At 32.6% G+C, this 23,598-nt stretch overlaps 2 protein-coding genes, 1 long non-coding RNA gene and 1 pseudogene across 4 annotated transcripts; 3 read left to right on the top strand and 1 right to left on the bottom strand.

Moving 5' to 3' along the window:
* Window positions 1-754: 754 nt before the first annotated feature.
* Window positions 755-3,491, bottom strand: LOC123889021 (ubiquitin-conjugating enzyme E2 22). 2 transcript variants are annotated; one of them, XM_045938195.1, is made up of 7 exons: window positions 3,360-3,491; window positions 2,495-2,576; window positions 2,193-2,337; window positions 2,028-2,105; window positions 1,724-1,836; window positions 1,494-1,597; window positions 755-1,317 (listed from the first exon to the last, which is right to left on the bottom strand). In XM_045938195.1, exons 2-7 carry the CDS (start codon window positions 2,495-2,497, stop codon window positions 960-962), a joined length of 801 nt encoding a protein of 266 aa, XP_045794151.1. In that variant the 5' UTR covers window positions 2,498-2,576; window positions 3,360-3,491; the 3' UTR covers window positions 755-959. The 2 variants fall into 2 exon arrangements, with proteins under 2 accessions (XP_045794151.1, XP_045794152.1); XM_045938196.1 differs by having other exon boundaries at window positions 3,150-3,371.
* Window positions 3,492-8,137: 4,646 nt separating this feature from the next.
* LOC123889024 lies at window positions 8,138-10,274 on the top strand. Its single transcript, XR_006802415.1, has 2 exons — window positions 8,138-8,268; window positions 10,089-10,274. It is a non-coding gene; the product is annotated as an uncharacterized LOC123889024 (long non-coding RNA).
* Window positions 10,275-13,269: 2,995 nt separating this feature from the next.
* LOC123889022 (dihydrofolate reductase-like) lies at window positions 13,270-16,606 on the top strand. The gene is made up of 6 exons (XM_045938197.1): window positions 13,270-13,494; window positions 14,321-14,413; window positions 14,532-14,630; window positions 15,209-15,250; window positions 15,338-15,569; window positions 16,229-16,606. The coding sequence occupies exons 1-6, from the start codon at window positions 13,372-13,374 to the stop codon at window positions 16,408-16,410; spliced, it is 771 nt and encodes a 256-aa protein (XP_045794153.1). The 5' UTR covers window positions 13,270-13,371; the 3' UTR covers window positions 16,411-16,606.
* Window positions 16,607-18,273: 1,667 nt separating this feature from the next.
* On the top strand, window positions 18,274-23,146 carry LOC123893156 (annotated as a pseudogene).
* Window positions 23,147-23,598: the final 452 nt, after the last annotated feature.

The following is a 23,598-nucleotide window of genomic DNA, read 5'->3' as shown; positions in this document are numbered from 1 at the left end:
TTCGTCCATCATTCATCAAATTCATTTGATTAAGAATCAAATACGGCCAACAATGACTTGGTTCAATTGTTAAAAAACTTGACTCTTAAGGAAGTGGCCGTGGATTGTATATTTTATATGCAAGTAAATTGGATTGTATACTGATTTGTGTAGTCAAAAGCGACACTTAAAAAGACGAAGGGAGAATGTATAGCAAAATGTGGCATGTGTGGGGGGAATGGATAAATGTTTTCATGTATGATGTAATCCACATGTATACATATGATGTATTCCCATGTATGCCAACAAACCAACAACTTTAATTATGGTGAATGAAATATAACCTTCAAGTTTAGATTTTGAGGAACTGCCTAACCACCGTATGAGCTTGAGGTGTAGTGTAGTCTATACACTCACTCTAACTGATTGATGTAGTATCATCTAACCACTACTAGTACTGAGGAAAATACAAATACCCCCAAGTTATTGGTATCATGAAGAAAAATACTCCTAAGTAATCCCCTTAAGTGATTGATGTATCATCTAACCTTTACAAGGACAGAGAAATATACAACCCAAGTAATTGAAGTGTCATTCTAAGCATGATAACATGTCCTATGAGGAAAAGTACAAGGTGGACTTATCAAGTTTCCAATGAATGTGATGGAATAATAGTTTGAGGGGTTTGAGTAAAATTAGTGGCTAAGTAATCAAATAGTAAATGACACTAAGATCATGGATTATAGAGATCAAATTGAGAAATAAAAAACAATAATAAAAATAAAGGGTGAGTCTTCTTTCACAAAAAGATCAATAGTACACAAAGTTCAATTTCACCCATTTCTTCCCATTGAAAATTACAACACATCATAAACCAAATTTTGAACTCATTTCCCTGCCACCTCCCTCTCTTTTTCTTTCTATCAAATTGCAAAAACTAAGACACAAATAACAAAAAAGTTTGATTTTGAACAACTTCATCACAATCTTTTCAAACTTTTCTTTCTAGCATCTAACTTCTTCTTGTCTGCCTGAGCTTTAGCAGTTCGAATATCCTTCTTTTGTGGTGCAGGAGCAGCAGAAGCTACTGCAGAAGCAGTAGAACAATTAACAGATGACTCGGTCAGAACACCCATTGCCTGATCCTGACTAGCTCCTCTTGCTGCAGTGGTTGAGGGCATCAACAATGGTGGTAGAGCAGCATTTGATGGCACAGTTTTGCTGTCAGCATTAAGCACCGAGGTGTTTGTCTGATCAACATTCAGAGCAGTAGTTGATTCGGTTATAGCTCCACTTTTGAATTTGGGCTTCGGTTTTGCATGTATTCCGGTGTAAAGCCTGCATATCACCCAGTTAAAGCTCCTCAATTACAAGCACACAATTGGAACATCTTACGAATCAGATAAGTAAAAGACATGCATTAAACTAGTTTAACTAAAGAAATTTTTTCAAAACCACGGATCAAACTATACAAGAAATAAATCGACAGGAGCAGCACCATTGGCTTAACTCACCTGGCATGTCTAGCATACTGCTCATAATCTTCAAGCAGTAGTTTACCAGCCTGCTCATTTAGAGCCGATTCTGGAAACGGTTCAATCAATAGACACCTAACAACCTGTGGATTATGTGAATCAATGTTGATTTAAATACAAAGTCCAGTCAACAAGAACTTGCAATAAAATCCTACAACATTAATGTTCAATGTTGATTCAATAAATCAAGAATGTCTAGAAAGACTTACGGTAAGGACATGTCGTAGCCCAAGGCTAGGATTCCAATCCTTTTTAAGTGTGTTGACACAAATCTCTCCATTGCTTGAAATATTTGGATGGAAAATCTTGGTCATGAAATATCCTAAACATTAAATTAAATTGCATCACAGTTAGTTAACAGCATGCAAAACAGTAGAGAAATTCAGGACCCGCAAGGCAAACATTGTTTTCGGGATGAATAAATAATAAATTCCATCACATGAAGCAGTTCAACAAAAACAACAATTCAAAATTTCAATGGAAAATTACTAATATTGTTCTATTTTAACACACCTTTAGGAGGAGAATGAGGAAAATCACGGGACAGTATCAATTTCATGCGGAAAACTCCATTCTCATAAGGAGTCCCAGCTGCAAAAACACATAACACGACAAAATTTCAGCTTGAGCTCTATACATAATGTCGAACGTTACATTAAAAAAAATGAAGTTACTTGCCTGGCCCATCAATGTCAGCATGTATCGTTGAGAAATCATCATCATCCACGACAACTTTAATGCCCTCAGGAGGCGTTTCATCAAGATTTTTCAACTCCTTTGCAAGTTGCTTTATTACGTTAGGCGGAAGATTTTCATTAGTGGCCTAAAACAAAAGCACCATAACTACAATGTCAGAACATTCCGTTACTCAACCAAAACAGAATCGAACAACTACACGACAATTCTATTTCACATTAAATTGGCAAATGACACGTCACCGGTTATAAAATATCACGAATATTAAGCAAATAAATGCTTACCATCAGCAGCACAAAGGAACCCTTTCTGTTTAGTTCTGTCACCGAGGAGTGAGTAGCCTAATTCAGAGAGTCCACAAATTTGCTGCACAAAACAAATCATGCAATTAAGTCAAAATGTCTCCACAAGAAATTTGTACAGCTCATATCATTTTATCAAATTTTCATTACAAAATCACAAAATCCAAACAAGAAACTATACTCGAGTCTTAAGTACAAGGAACATAAGATAGATCAAGAATCTCAAACAGAAAAACATACAAAACACAAATCATCAATGACATCTAAAGTAAAGTCAATTTTCAGACACTTGAACCAAAAACAAAAAGTTCAAAAATTTGAATACCTAATCTCCTTTAGAACTATAACCCTATGAAACAAATCACCAAAAAAAAGACATATAAGAAAATCAACTCACATAGAGCTTGACCTGAATTTATCTCATTTCTAACAAAACCCTTAATTTACACACAACAATATACAATAAAGAATCAATTTTTAACCCCAAAATTGCAAAGAGACATTAAAAAAAAAACATCTTTTTTTATACTCGATCACAAGGGAAAAACCCTAATGGGTAAAATGGAAACCCCACAATCTCAATATTCTTAATCTAACAGGAAAGAAAGAAATCAATTACACCCCAGAAGAAAATTACCTATGAAATTGGTAAAGCATAATTCACAAAACACGGCACTAAAAAGAAAAATCATGGGTATAATCGGAAAAATGAAATTGAACACCAATTTTGAAATTATAAATGAAAAAAGAGTCAAATTGGTCTAATTCAACAGAGTTTCACAGAAAATGAAGAAAAATTAGAAAATTGAAATGATGATTGAACTAGAAAACTTAGATGAAGATTCACCTTTTCACACACAAAGAGAAGAAGTTTCGTGAATGCAAGAAGAGAGAGAGAATGAGGAGTGAGAGAGATAGAGAGAGAAAGAGCGAGAGCGCGATCTCTCAATGAATGAATGATTGATTGGTGGAAAATTTGAGGGCACATAAATAAATAAACTAAACATTTTTTTTGAAGGAAAATAAATTAAATAATTATTATTTGTAAGGTAGGAAAAATAATTAAAACAATAAATATTTATAATTAACTAAAAATTAAATGGATGTAATAAGAAAAAGTGTTTTTTTAAGTCCGTATTCGTGGTATTTATCGCGCGCAATTGTGGGAAAGTGTTTTTTTAAGTACGTATTCGTGGTATTTATGGCGCGCAATTGTGAAGACCGAAGACAAATATATTAATTGTTTGGCTCTTGTCTTGTGGGATTCAATTGATGACAAACAACTTTAATTTTGTTGCATGTTTAAGTTCGAAACTAAATTTACGATATATTGATTCTTAAATAGTTGTTCATTTTACGCGAATTATTTTTGGACAGTAGTATAATATTAAGAAAAGTATTTATGGGTTTGGGTGGTAGATTAATTAATTGATTAATTAATGGGGTTAATGAGAAATTAGGTGTATAGATTAGGATTTTGAAATGACGTGTTGGTGGCCCAGATCTTTTTAGGATTTATAGACGTTGGATTCTTAATGTCTCCTTTCAATGGAGAAAATGGCACGCGCTATGCTCCAGCGTGCACATGGATGCGATTCATTAACGGTACAGTGATAATTTCATTTGAAAAACAGTAGTGCTAAATTTTTAATTAATGGATTTGTAGTAAAATCGTAATATAGATAATCGTAAAAAATAAAAATAGCAAAGAGATAAGTAAAAGATTGTGTAACTTTAAATAATATATTTTTTGAAAAAAAATAGAAAGGATTCTTTTAAAAGAAAAACGTAAGATAATTATACTTGAATGGAAGGTAAACGGATAACAAGCTGCGTCGTTAACTTTTTTTGAATGACAAATTCAATCATCTTAAAATACTATATCGAGAGACCTAGGAGACACCAAATTGTTATGCATGACTCTTTGAACTCTTTTCAAAAAATTCATAGCATCTGGTGCTAGGAAACCAAACGTGTCAAAAGCAAATAGTATAAACGCATGTTGATTGTTAGAACACGCTCTCTTATGTTTGGCTACTTTGCTTGAAGCAGCTTTGAGGATCGTCTGTCCTACAATAAAATCTTCAGCCGTCAATCGCACAAGTGGGGATACTCCAGTCAAGTCCACACATGTATGTTTTCCTCCTACCCATCCGTACACCAAAATATCAGCTGGCATCAGTGTAGATCTCCCCTCTAGTGGATCAGTTAAGAAGTTCACAGGTACATCTTTCTTCACAGATACTCATGCGCGCTTAAAAACATAAAAAAAAAAAAAAAAAACAATGTCATGTCTGTATTTGAAGCTTGGAAGCTCTCGACAACGAACTGTATACTCCACAAATCTATCTAGACACGCCTTGCGACAAATAAGGCATACCTCATCAGCAGGAAATAGAAGAATCATCAGGCGGTATTTGAGGATAGTGTGATATTCAACTGAGGACATATGTTGACTTAATCCCTTGATTAAGATAGCTAGAAGAAAATTCTGAGCATGGGCTACCTGCAAACATCCAAAAGTTATTTTCTGTCTGGTAGTCAATTGAAAGTTAACTTTCATGTCATTAAAAATTTTACTAAACAATGCACTTGCCAAAATATGTTGGACTTTAGGGGGAACGGTGTCCTTGCCAGAGGCGTCTCGCACACATGTGCGAGGTATGCGACGGTACCGGGCCTCAAAATTTTGAGGGCCCCAACTCAAAATTTTGAGTTCCTATAATATTACTTATATATTATTTCTACCTATAAAATATCAGATGTATATTAATAGATTAATTTTTAGGCCCTAAAATAATAGTTATATATTGTTAATGTTCATAAAATATCATATGAGTATCAATATATTAGTTATCTATACTCGTAAATATAGTTCTAGTACATTTTATTCTTTGCATAAAATTTAATCTTAGATTAGGATGTTCATTTTTTACGTTATATACAAAAATAATTATTTTGTATTTCTTGTTTCATTTAATTTAATGCAATTGATTTAATATTGATAATTTATTTGTTTACAAGAATGATTTTTTTTTTTTACGTTAAAAAAAAGAATGATTTTTTTTATTTATATTATATGCAATTTAAATCGACAATTTTTTTAAAAAAAATTATATTTTTAAAATGACTACTTTTATATTTTGCACAGAGCCTCCCTCTTAAAACTCGGAGACACCGGTGGTCCTTGTTAGTGAAACTGCATGGGAGAAAGAGGAAATTGAAAAAGAAAATAAAAATATACAAAAAGTTTAAAATTTGATGGGAAAAAAAGGATATACAATGATTGCTTATAGTAATTTTTACACACACATCCAATCAGATTTCATATTTTAGTCATGTCATATTAAATTTATAAATTATTTAAATGAAAGAAAACGATTAGTCTCACACCCTATTCGTCACCCATTATTTAAATTCCATAAAAATAGTTTTGATATTAAATTTCAAAACTTTTTGCAGTTGAATGGTATCATTTTTTACTTGTGAGTTTGTTTGATTTTCCTTCAATGAACAAAAAGATGAATCTGGGACATAATAATACTCCTTCCCCCTGTTTCTGGTTCAAGCACATCATCAAATCAACGGCAGTATGGCACAACAAAACCATGCTTTCATGTCATTGTTTGTATATAATCTGATGAAAGACAATACAATGGAGAGAGAAGAATATATTTAATTATTTGTTAAATATAATCTGATGTGTCAAAATCATGAGTTTTAATTGGTTATCTCTGTAAATGGCTTTTTACACCGTCTGTGCATATCCAGTGCACTCAAATTTGATACTCTTGTTTTTATTTAATTATTTTTTACAAGTATTTTATTTTTATTGATTATTTAATAATTAATAGAGGTGAGTTATCGCAACACACAAGTTGACACAAATATGGAAGATTGGATATCCGCTCTATTGAAATATGCAACGAAATTGATGAATGAACGAATCTTGATCTGCAAAGAGAAGAAGAATAGAGAGTAGAAGAAGAACGGAAGGGATCGCCCACTTCCCTGTTGTAGTGAATCTTGTAGCTTCTAACACTGAGATTTATGTTCCCTTTAGTTTAGGTTGAAACTTTTGAGGAATTTGAGAGATTGAGAAATCTTAAAATATGTGTGAAATGGAAGCATTGTTGAAGAATGGGGAATTTCACGGGCAAAGAGTGAAATTAGAAAAGTGGAAGTAGAAAAGTATCGCAAGAAAACCTAAAATACAGCGCGTTTGTTGAAAACATAGGGGGGAAAAATCTTAGCCACGATTAAACCATAACAAATGGACTTAAACGCCCACGGTCCCAATAACTGTGGCTAATAGACTGTAGGTAATGACCGAATTTTTTTAAACTTCGATCATCCCACTTATCTATTAGTGAAATTTTTAGTCATTAGACTACTTAAAAACAAATTATTTGCAAATAAATCGTAATATATATATATATATATATATATATATATATATATATATATATATATGCTAATGACATCTTGGTGGTAGTTGAGTTCGAGGTTTGTCGGTAGAAGAGAGTCACTAAATACTATTCATCTAATTATTGGACTAATTTTATGTTAATAGTATGAGTATATTATTACATAAAAAATGAAATTAGTAATAAACACAAAAAATAATGGAAGAGCATAGAGTGTCTTAGACTGGAGGCAGGCAGGTGTTGCGCAATTGGCAATGCTGGTTGGCAGCGGAATGGAACCGTTGTGGTGTCGTTTTCACCTCCCTAACTAGCCGTTGGACCAATTTAAATTATTTTATATTTCTTCACCAAAAAGATATACTTTAATATTTATTTGATTTTATATGACTAAAATATACTGTATTTAGTTTTTTTTTTTAAGTTGTATGGTTAGAATTTCATTCTTAAGCCGAATAAATTTAGTGTTCGAAATTTAAATTCTGACTTTTATATATAAAATGTGATGTTCTCACTATTCGGCAATGCTTATGGGAACATTTTAGTTATTCATTTTATTTTTGGATTTAAAGGAGATGTAATATATAATGCAAATTAGTTTTATGAAAATTCACTATTCTGTCATCTCGTTTCCCTTTTAAAAACCATTTTAAAATTGATGGTATAATAGAAAGAAAAAAAACTTAAGAATTAAATATATTTTTAATTTGTATAAAATTATGAATTTTTTGGTTTAGGCCATAACAATATACATGTCCTAGTAAATATCTGTTAATTTGTCCCACGCCACACGCACTTTGTTGGTCCTTACATGATTTAACATTTTTAATTGTGTAACGCCCCAAAAATTAGGATTCATTTTATTTAATTATTTAGTTGTTGTGGTGTTGATTTTCTTGTTGTGGTGTTGATTGACGATGTTTATGTAGTGTTGATTGACGATGTTTATTTAATTATTTTGTGGCGAATAATTAAATAAGTGCTAAATAAAAATTAAAAGAAGAAAAAGAAATAGAAAGTTAAATAAAAATGTGTTGGAAGCATAGAGGGGGTGTAGATATGAAAATGGTAGAGAAAGGGGATAAATGAGAAGAAACATAATTTTAATTCTCATTAAAACATTTCAATAATAATAATGTCATATTTTAATAATAATAATGTAGTTGTTTATTGACATTGGTTAATAGAAGAAGTATGATGATCCATAACAAAAACAAACACACAAAAAAATAGTGCTAGTGAGTGAGAGAAGAGAGAGAGCTCGTAGGAGAGTGAAAGGAAGCAAGGGAAGGAAAAGCTTAACATCAATGTAGGGAGTTCACTGCAATCCAAGTAAGGGAGCTTTATACTCTTGAAATTCTGAATTCAATATGAATACTTGATGTATTTATTATATATGTGTGCTTAAGTTGTTGCTCTTATGCATATTATGTTGTTGTTGTTTGAATTTAATTGAATTTGAATTTTGGATTTTACTATGATGATGATGATGTGTTGGTGTTGTTGTGATTTTTATCCTTATGATCAATGATGTTGTATTGTCGGTGATGTTGCTGAATTAATTCGTAATTGAGGTTGGCTTTAGATGAACTTATGAGTTCAACGAGGGGGTGAGTTCAAGAGTTTGAGAAAAACTAAGATTTATTAAAAATGATGTTTTTGAGTCTAACTAATCACAAGTTGAGTTTTTATGATCCTTTAAGAGTCCTAAACAATTTAGGAACGTTTATGGGATTTTCTTGAGTAGAAGAACAATAACAATCAAAGCATTTGAACAACCTTTAATGGTGTTTTTTTTTTAAAAAAAAAGAAACATATAAACCTTGTCGGATTTAAGCGATTAAGTTGCCGATTTTAAGAAATATGATCGGGTATCTTTCATAAATTCAATGACGATCAAAACGGTATAAAGAACGTCAATTTTCGTTGAGAAATGAGAGAGAACGAGTCGGGTCGAGGAACCGGGTCGAGCGCCCCGTTTTGCAGTCAAACGGGTGAAGAAGATGAACAGTGACGCGCCGGCTATGCCCACTCGCAGTAGTGGCGCGTGGGGGGCGCGTGAGAGGGAAGGGATGATCCGTTTTTAAAACTTGTTATATGGAAAAATAGTAAATAATTTTCTTGAAATTTTGGTACCTCTTTGGTAATTTTTGGACACTCGTAGCTATTTTTAATTAATTATTTGGAGTAAAAAGGTGATTAAAAATATTATAATTTCGTGAAAATTTCCCAAAATTTTATGTACGGTATTTTGAATATTTTGGAATCCTCTGGTGTATCTCACTCTCCCTGGTTTTATACAATATTAAGGATTTGAATTTATTTCACAATTGTTATTAATTAAATTGATTTAAAATTCATACCTTTCGTCGGTAAACTAAATCAAGATGATTTGGGTTATGAGTCCTGTTAAAAAGGAGTATCAGGTTGTTGTTTTGGAGAGGAGTGAATGATTAATTGAGTTATGGAGTTTTAGTTGGTGTTGTAATCGGAGTTGCTAATAATTGTTGTGTATCTGTGTTGTTTTAAGTCGTTGCTCGTTGATAGTAATTGTGTTGTTTGAATTGTTGTTTCTTTGAATAATGATGTTGAGCTACGTGGTTATAACGATGTTGAATTATCTATTTTAATGATGTTTGAGTTGTGCCGAAATTATGATGTTGTAATTGTTATTGTTGTAGTTGCTTATGTACGTTGTTTATTGATGTTGTTATAATGATGATGAAGTTGTCTATCGAAGTTGTTAAATGATGTTGCCTATTGACGTTGTTTATTATAACATGACATGCATTCATTCACATGTCTAATGACGTTGCTTATTGAAGTTGTATAAATGATGTTGAAAATGACGTTGCCTAATGAAGTTGAAAATGACGTTGCTATTGGTACCACATGCATGTAGCGAGTCTAGGCGCATTGCATGCATTTTAATTATATTTCTTTATTTAAATGTTGTTGTTATTTCTTTTTATTTAATTGTTGATTAATGATTGTGGTTGACTGATGAATACGTGTGGCCATCCGCTTAGGTGGTCTTGTTGTTGTTTATGATGTTGCTAGTTATTACGTTTTAATTCAGTTACTTTCTTGATGTATTGTCGCTCACCTTTACATTCCCCCTTCTGGCTTGGCCCTACGGTGTGCAACCGTAGATTTTCAGGTAGGTGATGAGTCATAGCTGATGCGTTCGGATAGCTGTTGCTTTGCTATTTAATTGGAGTCGCTCTGTTAGGATGTTGTTGGGGGAAAACTTTTATTTAATTATGCTACTAATTCTTTATTAACAATTGGACTATGTCGTTTTGATTCAATCATTTCAATTTGAACTTTGAAACTTATATTATTGGTTTAATTTTTATTCTCCGCTGCATAATTTTTAATCATTTGAGGACATAGTTACGTTGAGTATGTGTGACATCCTTATTAAATAAATAAAATTAACTTTTTCACAAATAAAATAAAGGGGTAAATGAAGGGTGTTACAAATTGTGTCAACAAGTAATAATAATAAAATAAAACTCAAAATCTAAAATCTATGAAGCCTCGATATTATAAAAATGGTGAAGTATCGTGTCCGATACGTATTCGATATCGATACTCGTCCGATACACGTATTGGAGAAGTATCGACAATTAATATTATTATTTTTTTAAAAAAATATAACCGATACGTGTTGGATGCTTCTCTAATATGCGTATCGAAAAAGTGTCAAGCAATTAATGCTCTTTGATGATGAAAACGTAGGAAAGAAGACTGATATAATTTGTGTTTCCTCTTTAAGTATTGAATGTTATTATATTATATTAGTATGTTAGTTGTTCTCCTTGTCAGGACTTGAACTCTGAATCTCCAACTCCTTAAACTTTAGCTCAACTAACTTAACTAGTTGAGCTACCCATTCCACTATCTTTTTGGGTAGTACTTAACTTAAATATGTAATTGTCACTTGTTTGCTCAATTTGAGTAATTTGAATGTTAATTTTTTATCATTGTCGATTTTAGTTATGTTTATATATAGTGCATTTATATATAGGCTTAATTAGTAAAATAGTCCCTTAAAGACACTTTTGGTTTCAGATTGGTCCCTTAAAGAAAAAAAGGTCCAAATAAGTCCCTTAAAGAAAAAAAGTCCGAATAGGTCCCTTAAAGACATTTCCGTTAATCAGTTTGGTCCATAAAAAGAGGTCTAAATAGGACCAAACTGATTAACGGAAATGTCTTTAAGGGACCTATTCAGGCTTTTTTTTTCTTTAAGGGACCTATTTGGACCTTTTTTTCTTTAAGGGACCAATCTGAAACAAAAAATGTCTTTAAGGGACCATTTTATTAATTAAGCCTTATATATATATATATATATATATGGGGTTTTCTAACTTAGACCCTAGTTAGGTCTAAGTTAGCAAGGTGCACCTTTTCAATTGGACCAAAATACCCATTAGTAGACGCAGATCCAGTGTCGCGCGCGTACCGAAGGACCATGGTTACAGACCGTTGATTTCCATCAGACAGCCAAGATATGATCTCATCAATACTGTCTGATCAATCAGACAGCCCAGATCATCCTGATCCATCAGATTCCAGCGCCTGCGCCACACTGGATTACAACCTGGAGAGAGAAAAATTTGCTTTTTAAAAGTAGGACACGTGTCACAAAATGGTTGGCTGGACGTGATTTTTGTGCATTTAATACTTTGAACTCAATTATTTTGTTGTAAATTAATTTTTTATTTTTTTATTTTTATACCAAAATTCATAATTTTTTTTTGTCTACAAATAGAGACTTGGTTCGTTTGATTTGGACACCGAAAAAAAAACGCAATTTTTCACTACCTTAATCTCATTTTTTGTCTACTAAATACGTTACTTGTCTGTTGTAATTTAACAGGCACCACTCAACCAACTCACTGAAACCATTATACCAGGAAAATAGTAGATAATATTCTGGAACTTTTGGTATATTTTATGAAATTTTTGGAGACCTGAAACTATTTTTAGTTAATTAAATGAGATAAAACGGTAATTAAAAACTAATGTTTGCTTCTGAAACCATTTTACTGGTAGAATGGTTGCACATAGTTGTATTCTGAAACCATTTTACTGGTAGAATGGTTTCAATGAGTAATTTATTAATTGTGTTTGCTTCTGAAACCATTTATCTGGTACAATGGTTTTAGAGAGTTGTAATCTGAAACCATTTTGCTGGTAGAATGGTTTCAGTAAGTTGATTATTAGTTATTTGCTTCTGAAACCATTTACCTTGTAGAATGATTGCACATAGTTGTATTCTGAAACCATTTTACTGGTAGAATGGTTTCAGTGAGTAATTTATTAATTGTGTTTGCTTCTGAAACCATTTATCTGGTACAATGGTTTCAGAGAGTTGTAATCTGAAACCATTTTGCTGGTAGAATAGTTTCAGTGAGTTGATGTAAGGTAGTGAAAAATAAGATTAAGGTAGTGAAAAATTGGGTTTTTTTTTCTGTGTCCAAATCAAACGAACCAAGTCTCTATTTGTAGAGAAAAAAAAATTATGAATTTTGGTATAAAAAAAATAAATAAAAAATTAATTTACAACGAAATAATTGAGTTCAAAGTATTAAATGGAAAAAAATCACGTCCAGCCAATCAGACAGCGACACGTGTCCTGCTTTTAAAAAGTAGATTCTTCTCTCTCCAGGGTGTAATCCAGTGTGGTGCACGCGCTGGAATCTGATGGATTCGGATGATCTGGGCTGTCTGATTGATCAGACTGTCTTGATGAGATCAGATCTTGGCTGTCTGATGGAAATCAACGGTCTGTAACCATGGTACTGCGGTACGCGCGCGACACTGAATCCGCGTCCATTGATGGTAATTTGGTTAATTAATTAAAAAGAATGAGTATTTTGGTCCAACTGAAAAGGTGCACCTTGCTAACTTAGACCCAACTGGGTCTAAGTTAGCAGCCCCCTATATATATATATATATATATATATATATATATATATTTAATTTTAAATTTAATTTTTAAATAACGTATCCCAGCCATATCGCATCGGAATTTTTGAAAATTTTCCCTATCGTCATATTGGTTCCCTATCGTCATATCGGTGTGATATCATATAGGAACTTCATAGTCTAAAACGTTTAAAACGTTTGCATAATAATAATGCTACTAGGCTTACCTACTACCGACACACAAAATTTTATGATTAGACAGAAACATCACTTTTATGAAATTGGAAAATTTGAGGAAGGGTAGAACTAAGTACAAGTGTTAAGCTTGCACGTGCAACACCTACCCACCAAGTCAACTACAAGAGTAACAAACTGGTTGTTGTTTAGAAGCCTTAAATATGGAGGGTAGGTAGAAATAGAGGCTCTTATTAGTTCTCATATCTTTACAAAAACAAGTCCAACTTTGTGGTTAGTGGTGTTGTTTACATTAAACAAAAAATGGAAGGAGAAAATGGAAAGAAGATGAAAATACTTTGCCTCCATGGATTCAGAACTAGTGGCAGTTTTATCAAAAAGCAAATCAGTAAATGGGATCCTTCTATTTTCTCTCAATTTCATTTGGTAATTATTACTACTATACTAGCAATATAATATCTTTGTCTTTTCTAATGTTCATACCAACTATGTGGGTTTTTCCAAGTTTCTTGGTAACTTCATATGAACAAACAAAACACTGATTTAAGTAGGGACATGATAGCTTGCGTGTGGATTTCTTGCTGTAAAAGCAGGACACAGTAGCACGCAGTAACAAATCCTAACCGTCCAAGTTTAAATGGATGACTGAGATTGTTTTTAGTTGTTTTTTGAGTAAGTAATCGGATTTCATATAAACGGACGCTTACAGCGTCAAACTACGTTAAATGACTAATGTAGCCAATCACAATCATAATGGCTTAACATAGTGCCATGGTTTTAAATTTTTGTACGGTCGCGGATGCAATAGAGGTCGATGCTATTGTGGTCAATGCGATCGTTGTGACGTGTAATGTGACTCTTGTGGTGTGAAACACTCTTTAAACTAATTAAGTACGGACTTGATGGGTTAACTTAGTGCTATTGATGGTGATTACTTATTAGCCGTTGTTCATATATAATAATTGCTAGTGTTGATGGCCATGTGCAGTAAACCCCCTACGGGCGGTCGTCTGTCGTAAAGTAGTCCCCGCAAAGCTTTCGGGAAGAGGGGGTTGACTGCGATTTAGGCTGCGACATTAATATTTTTATACCTTTGTAATTGTATAATGTGGTCGACCTTGTATTATATTATTAATTAGCATTATTTGATTGTAATTTTTCGCAAAATCAAGGATTGCAACGCGACTGCTATTTAAAACTTTGATTGATCAATGATCACTAATGATAACAAAGAAGTTGTTTTTGGTGACAGGAATTCCCAAATGGCAAATTTCCTGCTGGAGGGAAATCTGACATAGAAAGCATTTTTCCTCCACCTTACTTTGAGTGGTTTCAATTCGACAAGGTATACAAATACTTATAGCTTATATTATACCCTTTTCTATTTTATTTCAAATTTTGGTTATTATATATGTAGCAGTGAAATTTATCAAACTTTATTTCAAATAACTCTTATATTTCAGGATTTCACTGAGTACACTAACTTAGATGAGTGTATCTCATACTTGACTGAGTACATCATGGCCAATGGTCCCTTTGATGGTTTCCTCGGCTTCTCACAGGTAAACATTTATAATCGAGGATATAGTCATTTTGATCATTGAATGCGTGAGATACTGTCACTATAGTACTTTAATCTATCGAAATTATGAAAACATTCATGAATGTGTGTCGTGTTAGTCAGTATGTTCCTTTAATTTGTTTTCTGTTAGCTAATTTGGTTCTCGGGTCAGTATGGTCCTTTAACAGAAGATACACTCATGTACATTTTTGCAATTTCGACGCATGCAATGAGACAGTGACTAAAGTAAAAACGCCTCACACATTTAGTGATCAAAATGACTATTTACTCATTTATAATTTACCTAAAAGACAATCACATTTAAACTTCATTCATGTATAACCTATGAAGCACATACACTCCTCAGATTAAGCGCGTTCCGGTTTCGGATATAGACACACTCACACACGTTGGTGTCTAACACGACACCGACACTTACACTTATGATTACATTGAATTATGTCCTTTTCACAAATTATTATTAGTGTCGACATATCCATGTCGTGTCTGGTGTTTGTGCTTATGCTTCATACATAGACACTAATTGAATTTGTTTTCTTCTATCTTTTATTAAATCAGGGTGCAACACTTTCAGCACTTTTAATAGGTTATCAAGCACAGGTAAGTAACTATTGTAATTTGATTTATACTTTCAATAATTAAACTACAAAATTATAAGTAATTAAACAGTATGAAATTAATTGACAGGGAAAATTGCTAAAGGAGCATCCACCCATAAAGTTTTTGATATCAATATCTGGCTCCAAATTTAGAGATCCTAGCATATGTGATATTGCTTACAAGGACCCCATCAAAGCTAAATCTGTTCATTTTATTGGTGACAAAGATTGGTTGAAAATTCCTTCCGAAGAACTTGCCTCTGCATTTGACAAGCCACTTATAATAAGGCATCCTCAAGGTCACACTGTCCCAAGATTAGGTAACACTCTCATAGGGTCTACTCTACTACATGCTACTTGCTCTCATCCAAAATATAAGTAAAAACTGATCAATAAAAGTTGATGTATTTTGTGTAAAATTTAGACCAGATACATTAACTTGTGTTGACCTAATTTTGTTTATATCTTGGAACGGAGGGAGTATGTTTTATAAATTATTGTTATTGTTATAGAATAGCTTATGCAACACAGGCCGGCCTGTTTGGATAAGCATCTTAATTTGGAGTTTATAGCATAAACCCTAACCATGATAAGCACATATATACAAGTTGTTTCTATAACAAAATATAAAATGAAGTTAAATTATTTTTCTATAAGCTATAAGTTGTCTTCATAAGCTATCTTGGAGTGCTTATGAAAATAAGCTGAACACAACTTATGAACAAACATGTCATAATTTCTCCCAAACAGTCTCACAAGTGATTATGTCCGTACATAAGCTGAAATAATTCAATCCAGTAAGCTCTTGAAGATAGCTTATGAAAACAGCTTATATGAAAATAAGTTGACTTTCACTTTATTGTATCTTTTGTTAAAGAAATAACTTATATATTCATATTAGCACTTGTATGATAAGTGTTTATACAATAAGTGCTTAATTAAACTGTACATTGAATTTTTCTTGCCCTGCTGAAACCAGATGAAGTATCTACGGGTCAGTTGCAAAATTGGGTTGCGGAAATCCTAACGCAACCAAAAGACGTTGGTGTCTCAATTGGCGAGCACGAAAGCAAGGTAGAAAATACCAATGGAGACATAGGTATAAATGGCATGGGAATCAACAAGGAAAATGCAGAGATCATAGAGGTATCACAAGCCTGAAGATCTTAGCTTATAAAGAAGGAAACTGAATTTGATGCAAATTGTGTTTGAGTGATTCTTCATGTTTGTTTGCTTATATTTCTCAATGCCTTCTTCACCAGCATATGTACTGACAATATTATCAGCATCATAGATTAAATTTGTTTGTTCGATGATGACTATTCAAATAATACAGAATAATCTTCTTCACGACGAATCATCTCAAATTGTCGAATAATTTAGGTAAACTTCCTGAACTAAGCCGCCATATAATAAATTTTGCAACATATGAACAATACCTTAATAACTCTAAGCAACAAACACACGTGATTGCTTCATATAGATTTCCTCCTCCACCTCCCGATAATGTCTAGTTGATAAAAGGGTCACCGCCCGGTGAAAACCATAGACAAAAAAATGAACGAAAATTCCACTTAGTAATAGGCGAAAAAGTATCATTTTGATCAAATTTTCATTCATTCATTCAGTCATCACAAATTATAAGAAAAACACTTAGCTAGGCAAAGAGAAAAATGGAGGGAGTTGCGAATGAGAATGGATCAGCACATGAAAACAACAAAGCAAATTGGGTAGAAGAAATGGAAATGGATTACATGTCGTCGTTGATCCTATGCATTTATGGAGTTTATAGCCATATGATTATGATCGGACGGCTTAGGAAAAACAAATTTAAATTTTATTTAATAATGTTAAAAACACTGTGGTTAAATTAGGATTGTCCGATCATAATTAGACAGTCTTCAACGCCTAACTGTGTGACTGTATGGCCATTTTGACTACATCAAATCTGGGTCTGGAAGAAATAGAGAGCAAAGACTTTTGACATTATTTGAGAATATGTTGTAATGTCGACAGAAGTAACTCAAATCAGGAATAGTTAGTAGTACGTACTATCTGAAGTCTTCACAAAGGCCACAAAGAACAAAAAAAAAAATAAGAAAAGAAAGTGACATACTCTTGTTTTTACATAGGAATTCAATGCTTTTTTATCTATAAAAAAGAAGCCAAACATTTTTAAAAGACAAAAATCAACGTTGAATACCACAATAGTAGACTTGGGTACGTTTACACGGTTTTAGAAGTTGAGCTTTCAAAAAAGAAGTTGGGTTTTGGAAATTGTTGCGTTTTATTTGAGAATTTACTATTTGAGAAAAATTTTATGGACTAAATTGACTAATAGAAAACACATTTGAGAACCAATCTGATTATCTAAAAACATATTTGACGATCAAAATAACTAATAAAAGAGACATTCCTGGACTTAATAGCAATTTCAGTACATCCAAGGATAAATATGACAGCGAGATACACTTCCACAAACCAAAATGGTGGTTTACACATACCTTTACATATAGGTGGACAAACCAATATTTTAGTCCCCGAAAGTGTAACTCGCTGCCTTATTGATACCCAAATGTATCAAAATTACAAATACATCCCTAGCGCCTCGTTTGTTAGTATAGGTTGTTACATGATGTATAGTTTATTACAAATACATTCCTAGTCGTTTACTATACCATATATTGTATAATATTGACCTTAATTCATTCTTCTGACCACAGTATGTGAAAACTCTTCTAGCATTCAATTAGTATAATGCTAACGTTGACCACAACCCAATTTTCAACTTAGCAGAAGGTGCTATGAAAATGCATTATCTTTGCTGCTATTCTTATTTGACCAAATTCCTATTACATAATCATTCATCAATCACCACAACTTAGAAGAAAACAACTAAGCTAATAGGCAAAAAAACAATGGAGGGTGTTGTGGTTCAGAATGGACTATTACCAGGATCATCATGGCCTAATAACCAATTCACAAGATATGAAAACAACAATCAAGGAAACTATTTAGAACAAATGAGAGGTTCCCTTATGGTAGTAGCAACAGTTATTGCATCCTTAACTTTCCAAATTGCAATCAATCCACCAGGTGGTGTTTGGCAATCAAACACAAAATCTGAAGATGGCTGTGCTCCTAATCAAATATGCAAAGCTGGTACTTCAGTTTTAGCTTTTGGTGATAATGATAACAATAAGTTTAGATATGAAGTTTTTATACTTTTATGTACCATATCTTTCTCTGCTTCTCAAGCAATAATTGTGTTACTAATATGTGGATTTCCTCTTCGTAATAAGCTTGTTATGTGGTTGCTTATAATTGTAACTTGTGTCTCGGTGTTTTGTACCGCTGGTGCTTATGTGATTTCTCTTTCGATGATATTGGATCCACTTGATGGAACTTTATATCATATTATACTTTATTATGGGATTTTTTGGATAGGGTTGATTGTTTTGCTGGTTATCATATTTTTCGTCCGCTTTGTGTTTTGGTTACTCAAGACGTTCTTCCGTTTTCTCTGTTGCTGCTGGTGAATCATGATCATCTACCAAGCAAGGTGGGTCTATCATGAACTTTGTTTAACTAAATTTATAGTTACATACCCAAAAGTGTTTAGATGAGATGACACGGGTCTCTTCTAGCTTAACCAAGGTCTTGGATTCGATTGATCACTGACTTGGGCATGCAGCAGCGTTAAAACTCTTAAGAAGAGTTTGCTGCCTAGCTATTTGGTTCTCACATGGCTCAAAGGATTAGTCTCTGCAATTGTGCACAGAGAATTCCTGGTTCACACTCAGAAAATAAAATTATGGTTACATTTCAAAGAGTTTAGGAGAGTTGATGTCTTTAAGCTATAGGTGTGCCAGTTTTTATTCACTTGTATCTGTAATTGAATTGAATGTGTTACACACACAATTTTTTTTTGTCAAGTAAGCTAGCAGCTAGAATTTCTACCCTTAAGGTGAACAAATGTTATTGGATTATAATATTTTGTTTTTTACAGTACTTGGATTGTAATATTATTATACGTTATATTGTATAAATGTGAAAAGTTGTATTTAGCATAATGTGACAGAAAATATTTTTAATTCTACTTTTTTTTTTCTAATCGGAGTTGTCTTTAGCATAATTTGGCGAATATGCAAGTCTTATTTAATGGTGGAATGTCTTAATGTGTATTTTATGCAGCTTCTGGTGCGAAAGTTAGTATAGAAAAGACTAAGATGTTAGTCTCTCGAAATGTTCATAGTAGGCAGGCTGAGGAGCTCAGTAATGCATCAGGTTTTGAGCGTATGGCTGATTTGGGGAAGTATCTTGGACTACCTCTACTGCATAGCTGTTAGAAAAATTCAACTTATGAGTATTTGATTGATAAGATTCGAAAGAGACTATCGTCCTGGAAAGCTGGTCACCTTTCTTTCGCTGGTCGTGTTAGTCTCATACAATCTGTCCTGGCAGGCAATTCCAACTTATATCATGCAGCAGACTACTCTTCATCCGAAACGTGTATGTAACCAAATTTAGAAGATCATGGGAAGCTTCATTTGGCGATCAGCAGAATCGACAAGAAGCTGGCATACAATTGTGTGGGAGAGGATATGTAAGCCAAAAGAACAAGGAGCCATATCTATTTTATAATGAAGTAGTAGAGAAAAGAGTTGTTATCATTCTTCCTTGTCTTGTCCTGTAAATAACAACAAATTGAACCAGCGAATGAATCATCTCAAATTGTCGAATAAGCTTGCATGTGCAACACCCACCACCAAGTCCACAAGACAAACTGGTTGTTGTTGGAATGGAGGCCTTAAATATGGAGGGTAGGTAGAAATAGAGGCTCTTATTAGTTCTCATTTCTTTACAAAAACAAGTCCAATTTTGAGGTTTTTGGTGTTTACATTAAACAAAAATGGAAGGAAAAAATGGAAAGAAGATGAAAATACTTTGCCTCCATGGATTCAGAACCAGTGGCAGTTTTATCAAAAAACAAATCAGTAAATGGGATCCTTCTATTTTCTCTCAATTTCATTTGGTAATTATTAGTAGTAACTAGTACTAATAGGCTTAATTAATAAAATGGTCCCTTAAAGACATTTTTGGTTTCAGATAGGTCCCTTAAAGAAAAAAATGTCCAAATAGGTCCCTTAAAGGAAAAAAAAGTCCGAATAGGTCCCTTAAAGACATCTCCGTTAATCAGTTTGGTCCCTAAAAAGAGGTCTAAATAGGACCAAACTGATTAACGGATATGTCTTTAAGGGACCTATTCGGACTTTTTTCTTCTTTAAGGGACCTATTTAGACCTTTTTTTCTTTAAGGGAACAATATGAAACCAAAAATGTCTTTAAGGGACCATTTTACTAATTAAGCCAGTACTAATATATATCTTTGTCTTTTCTAATGTCAAACTAACTATATTACCAACGATGTGGTTTTTTCCAACTTTCTTAGCAACTTTATTATAACAAACAAAACACTGATTTAAGTAGGGACGTCATGGCTTATCTTAGTGTGGTGCCATCGTTTTAAATTGTTGTACAGTCACGGATGTGGTAGTAGTCGTTGCGATTGCGGTCAATGTGTTCGTTGTGTCGTGCAATGCGTCTGTTGAAGTGTGAAACACTGATTTAAACTAATTAAGTAGAGACATGATGGCTTAACTTATTACTATTGATGGTGATTAAACCTTTTTCATAATGATTATTGCAAGAGTCGATCGTCATGCTTTAAAAGAAAACATGATCAACTGCGATTTAGGCTGCAACACTAATATTTTTTATATCTTTGCAAAATGTTATTTAGACTGTATTATTAATTAGCATCGTATTTGACTGTAATTCTTTCCAATCAAGGATCGCAACGTGACTGTTATTTAACACTTTGATTGATCAATGATCACAAATTATCACAATTTATAGCTAAGTTATTTATATAGTATTCATATTTTAGAAAGTAAAAAAATGTAGAGATGAGAACAATAGAACCAAAGAAGTTGTTTTTGGTGACAGGAATTCCCAGATGGAAAATTTCCTGCTGAAGGGAAATCTAACATAGAAGGCATTTTTCCTCCACCTTACAATTTGAGTGGTTTCAATTCGACAAGGTATATAAATACTTAGTAGCAATGAAAAATTATCATACTTTATTTTAAGTGTAGAGTAAAGAAATTTTGAGTTTAACTAAATATACAATAACTCTTATATTTCAGGATTTCACTGAGTACACTAACTTGGATGAATGTATCTCATATTTGACTGAGTACATCATTGCCAATGGTCCCTTTGATGGTTTCCTTGGCTTCTCACAGGTAAACATTTATAATTGAGTACACTAATTTTGTTAGTTAATTTGGTTCTCAAATGTATTTTGTTAGTCAATTTAGTCCAAATATTATGAACAGAAGATACACTCATAAAGGTTTTTTGAATTTCAAATATTTTTATAGACTATCGTGACACCGTCTCACACATTTGATAATAGAAAAGACAGTAACAGTTGGACTCAATTGATGTTAGAACTTAGAGAAAACATTGAAGTGAAGTGAATTGAGAGAGAGATAAGAGGGAAAAGGTTATGATTTCATTAATTCGCAAAAGAGGGGAATACAATTGGTTTTATACTACAACCAAAGGCTACTTAGGCTACAAGTAACAAAGCATAACTACTTTACAACTGTAAAACAAACTAACAACTTCCTAACTGACTTGATTTTAACTGCCATAACAGAAAACCCAATGGCATAGAGCTTGCTTAGCCAAGCCAAGCTCGCTAAGCGACCAGTGTCAAAGTTTGAATTAAGCTTCAACAATTGATGCATATATATAGACACTAATTGAATTTGTTTTTTTGTTATCTTTTGAATTAAATCAGGGTGCAACACTTTCAGCATTTTAATAGGTTATCAAGCACAGGTAAGTAACTATTGTAATTTGATTTATACTTTCAATAATTAAACTACAAAATTGTGAGTAATTAGTCAACATGAAATTAATTGACAGGGAAAATTGCTAAAGGAGCATCCACCCATAAAGTTTTTGATATCAATATCTGGCTCCAAATTTAGAGATCCTAGCATATGTGAAATAGCTTACAAGGACCCCATCAAAGCTAAATCTGTTCATTTTATTGGTGACAAAGATTGGTTGAAAATTCCTTCTGAGGAACTTGCCTCTGCATTTGACAAACCACTTATAATAAGGCATCCTCAAGGTCACACTGTCCCAAGATTAGGTAATACTCTCATAGGGTCTACTCTACCACATGCTCCTTGCTTATGTTTTATACATCATAAAGCTTTTGGTATGAATAAAAATATGTACAAAAAGTTCTGATCGAATATTTAGAAATTTTAAATTTCGACAAAATAGTTTTGACACGACTAAAATATGTTCAAATATTAACTTAAGTATTTGAGAGAATTTTTTAGAGAGTTTATGAAAGCAACTCTAAGACATGTTGAAAGCTTAATTTTATAAGCTTTCAATGACGACTTATATGAAAACAACTTATAACTTCTATAGTAAGTTATAAACGCTTAATTAAGTTGTTTATCCAAACTGAGGCTAAGTGTTTGTTTCTCATGTATCAATTTAAACATTGACTATGTAATGAACATTGTTTGCCCTGCTCTAACAGATGAAGTGTCTACGGTCAGTTGCAAAATTGGATTGCAGAAATCCTAAGGCAACCAAAAGTTGGTGTCTCAATTGGTGAGCATGAAAGCAAGGTAGAAATTGATACCAATGGAGACAAAGGTGTAAATGGAGTAGAAATGAACAAAGAAAAGGCCGCCTGTCAACTTTGATGCAAGTCATTTTTTTTTGTCAAGTAGTTCAGTAGCTAGAATTCTACCATTAGGGCCCATTTGGTGTGCAGGATATCATAGTGACATGATAGGATATAAAACAGGATAAGGATAGGATAACAGCAGCATAACAGTTATACTCAGTTATCATATCTTATGTTTGATGCACACGGGATAACAAACATGATAACTATTATATTTTGTTTTTAATACATACTTGCTCATAATAATATGATAAGATATATAACATTTAATTGACAAAATTACTCTTGTAAAACAATTGTTATTTTTTTAAAATTATTTTGTAATACTTTGAATTTTATAAATAAAAAATATAAATAAGTAATCAAATAACTTTATATAATTTAAAATAAAAATCATGAGAAAATAATCAAGTTTAATTTTTTATATGAATCATGATCAAATAAATAACTCAATAATATATACATGTTAGATAAGCCAAATAAATATATGATATATCTCATACGTAAATAATAAAATTACTATTGCAAAAGAATTATATTTAATTTTTTTATAAAATTTAA

Source organism: Trifolium pratense, linkage group LG6 (assembly GCF_020283565.1).
Source record: "Trifolium pratense cultivar HEN17-A07 linkage group LG6, ARS_RC_1.1, whole genome shotgun sequence".
In the NCBI taxonomy this organism is placed as follows: domain Eukaryota; kingdom Viridiplantae; phylum Streptophyta; class Magnoliopsida; order Fabales; family Fabaceae; genus Trifolium; species Trifolium pratense.
The sequence above is the reverse complement of the archived record's forward strand: the minus strand, read 5'-3'. Positions and strand labels throughout refer to the sequence as shown.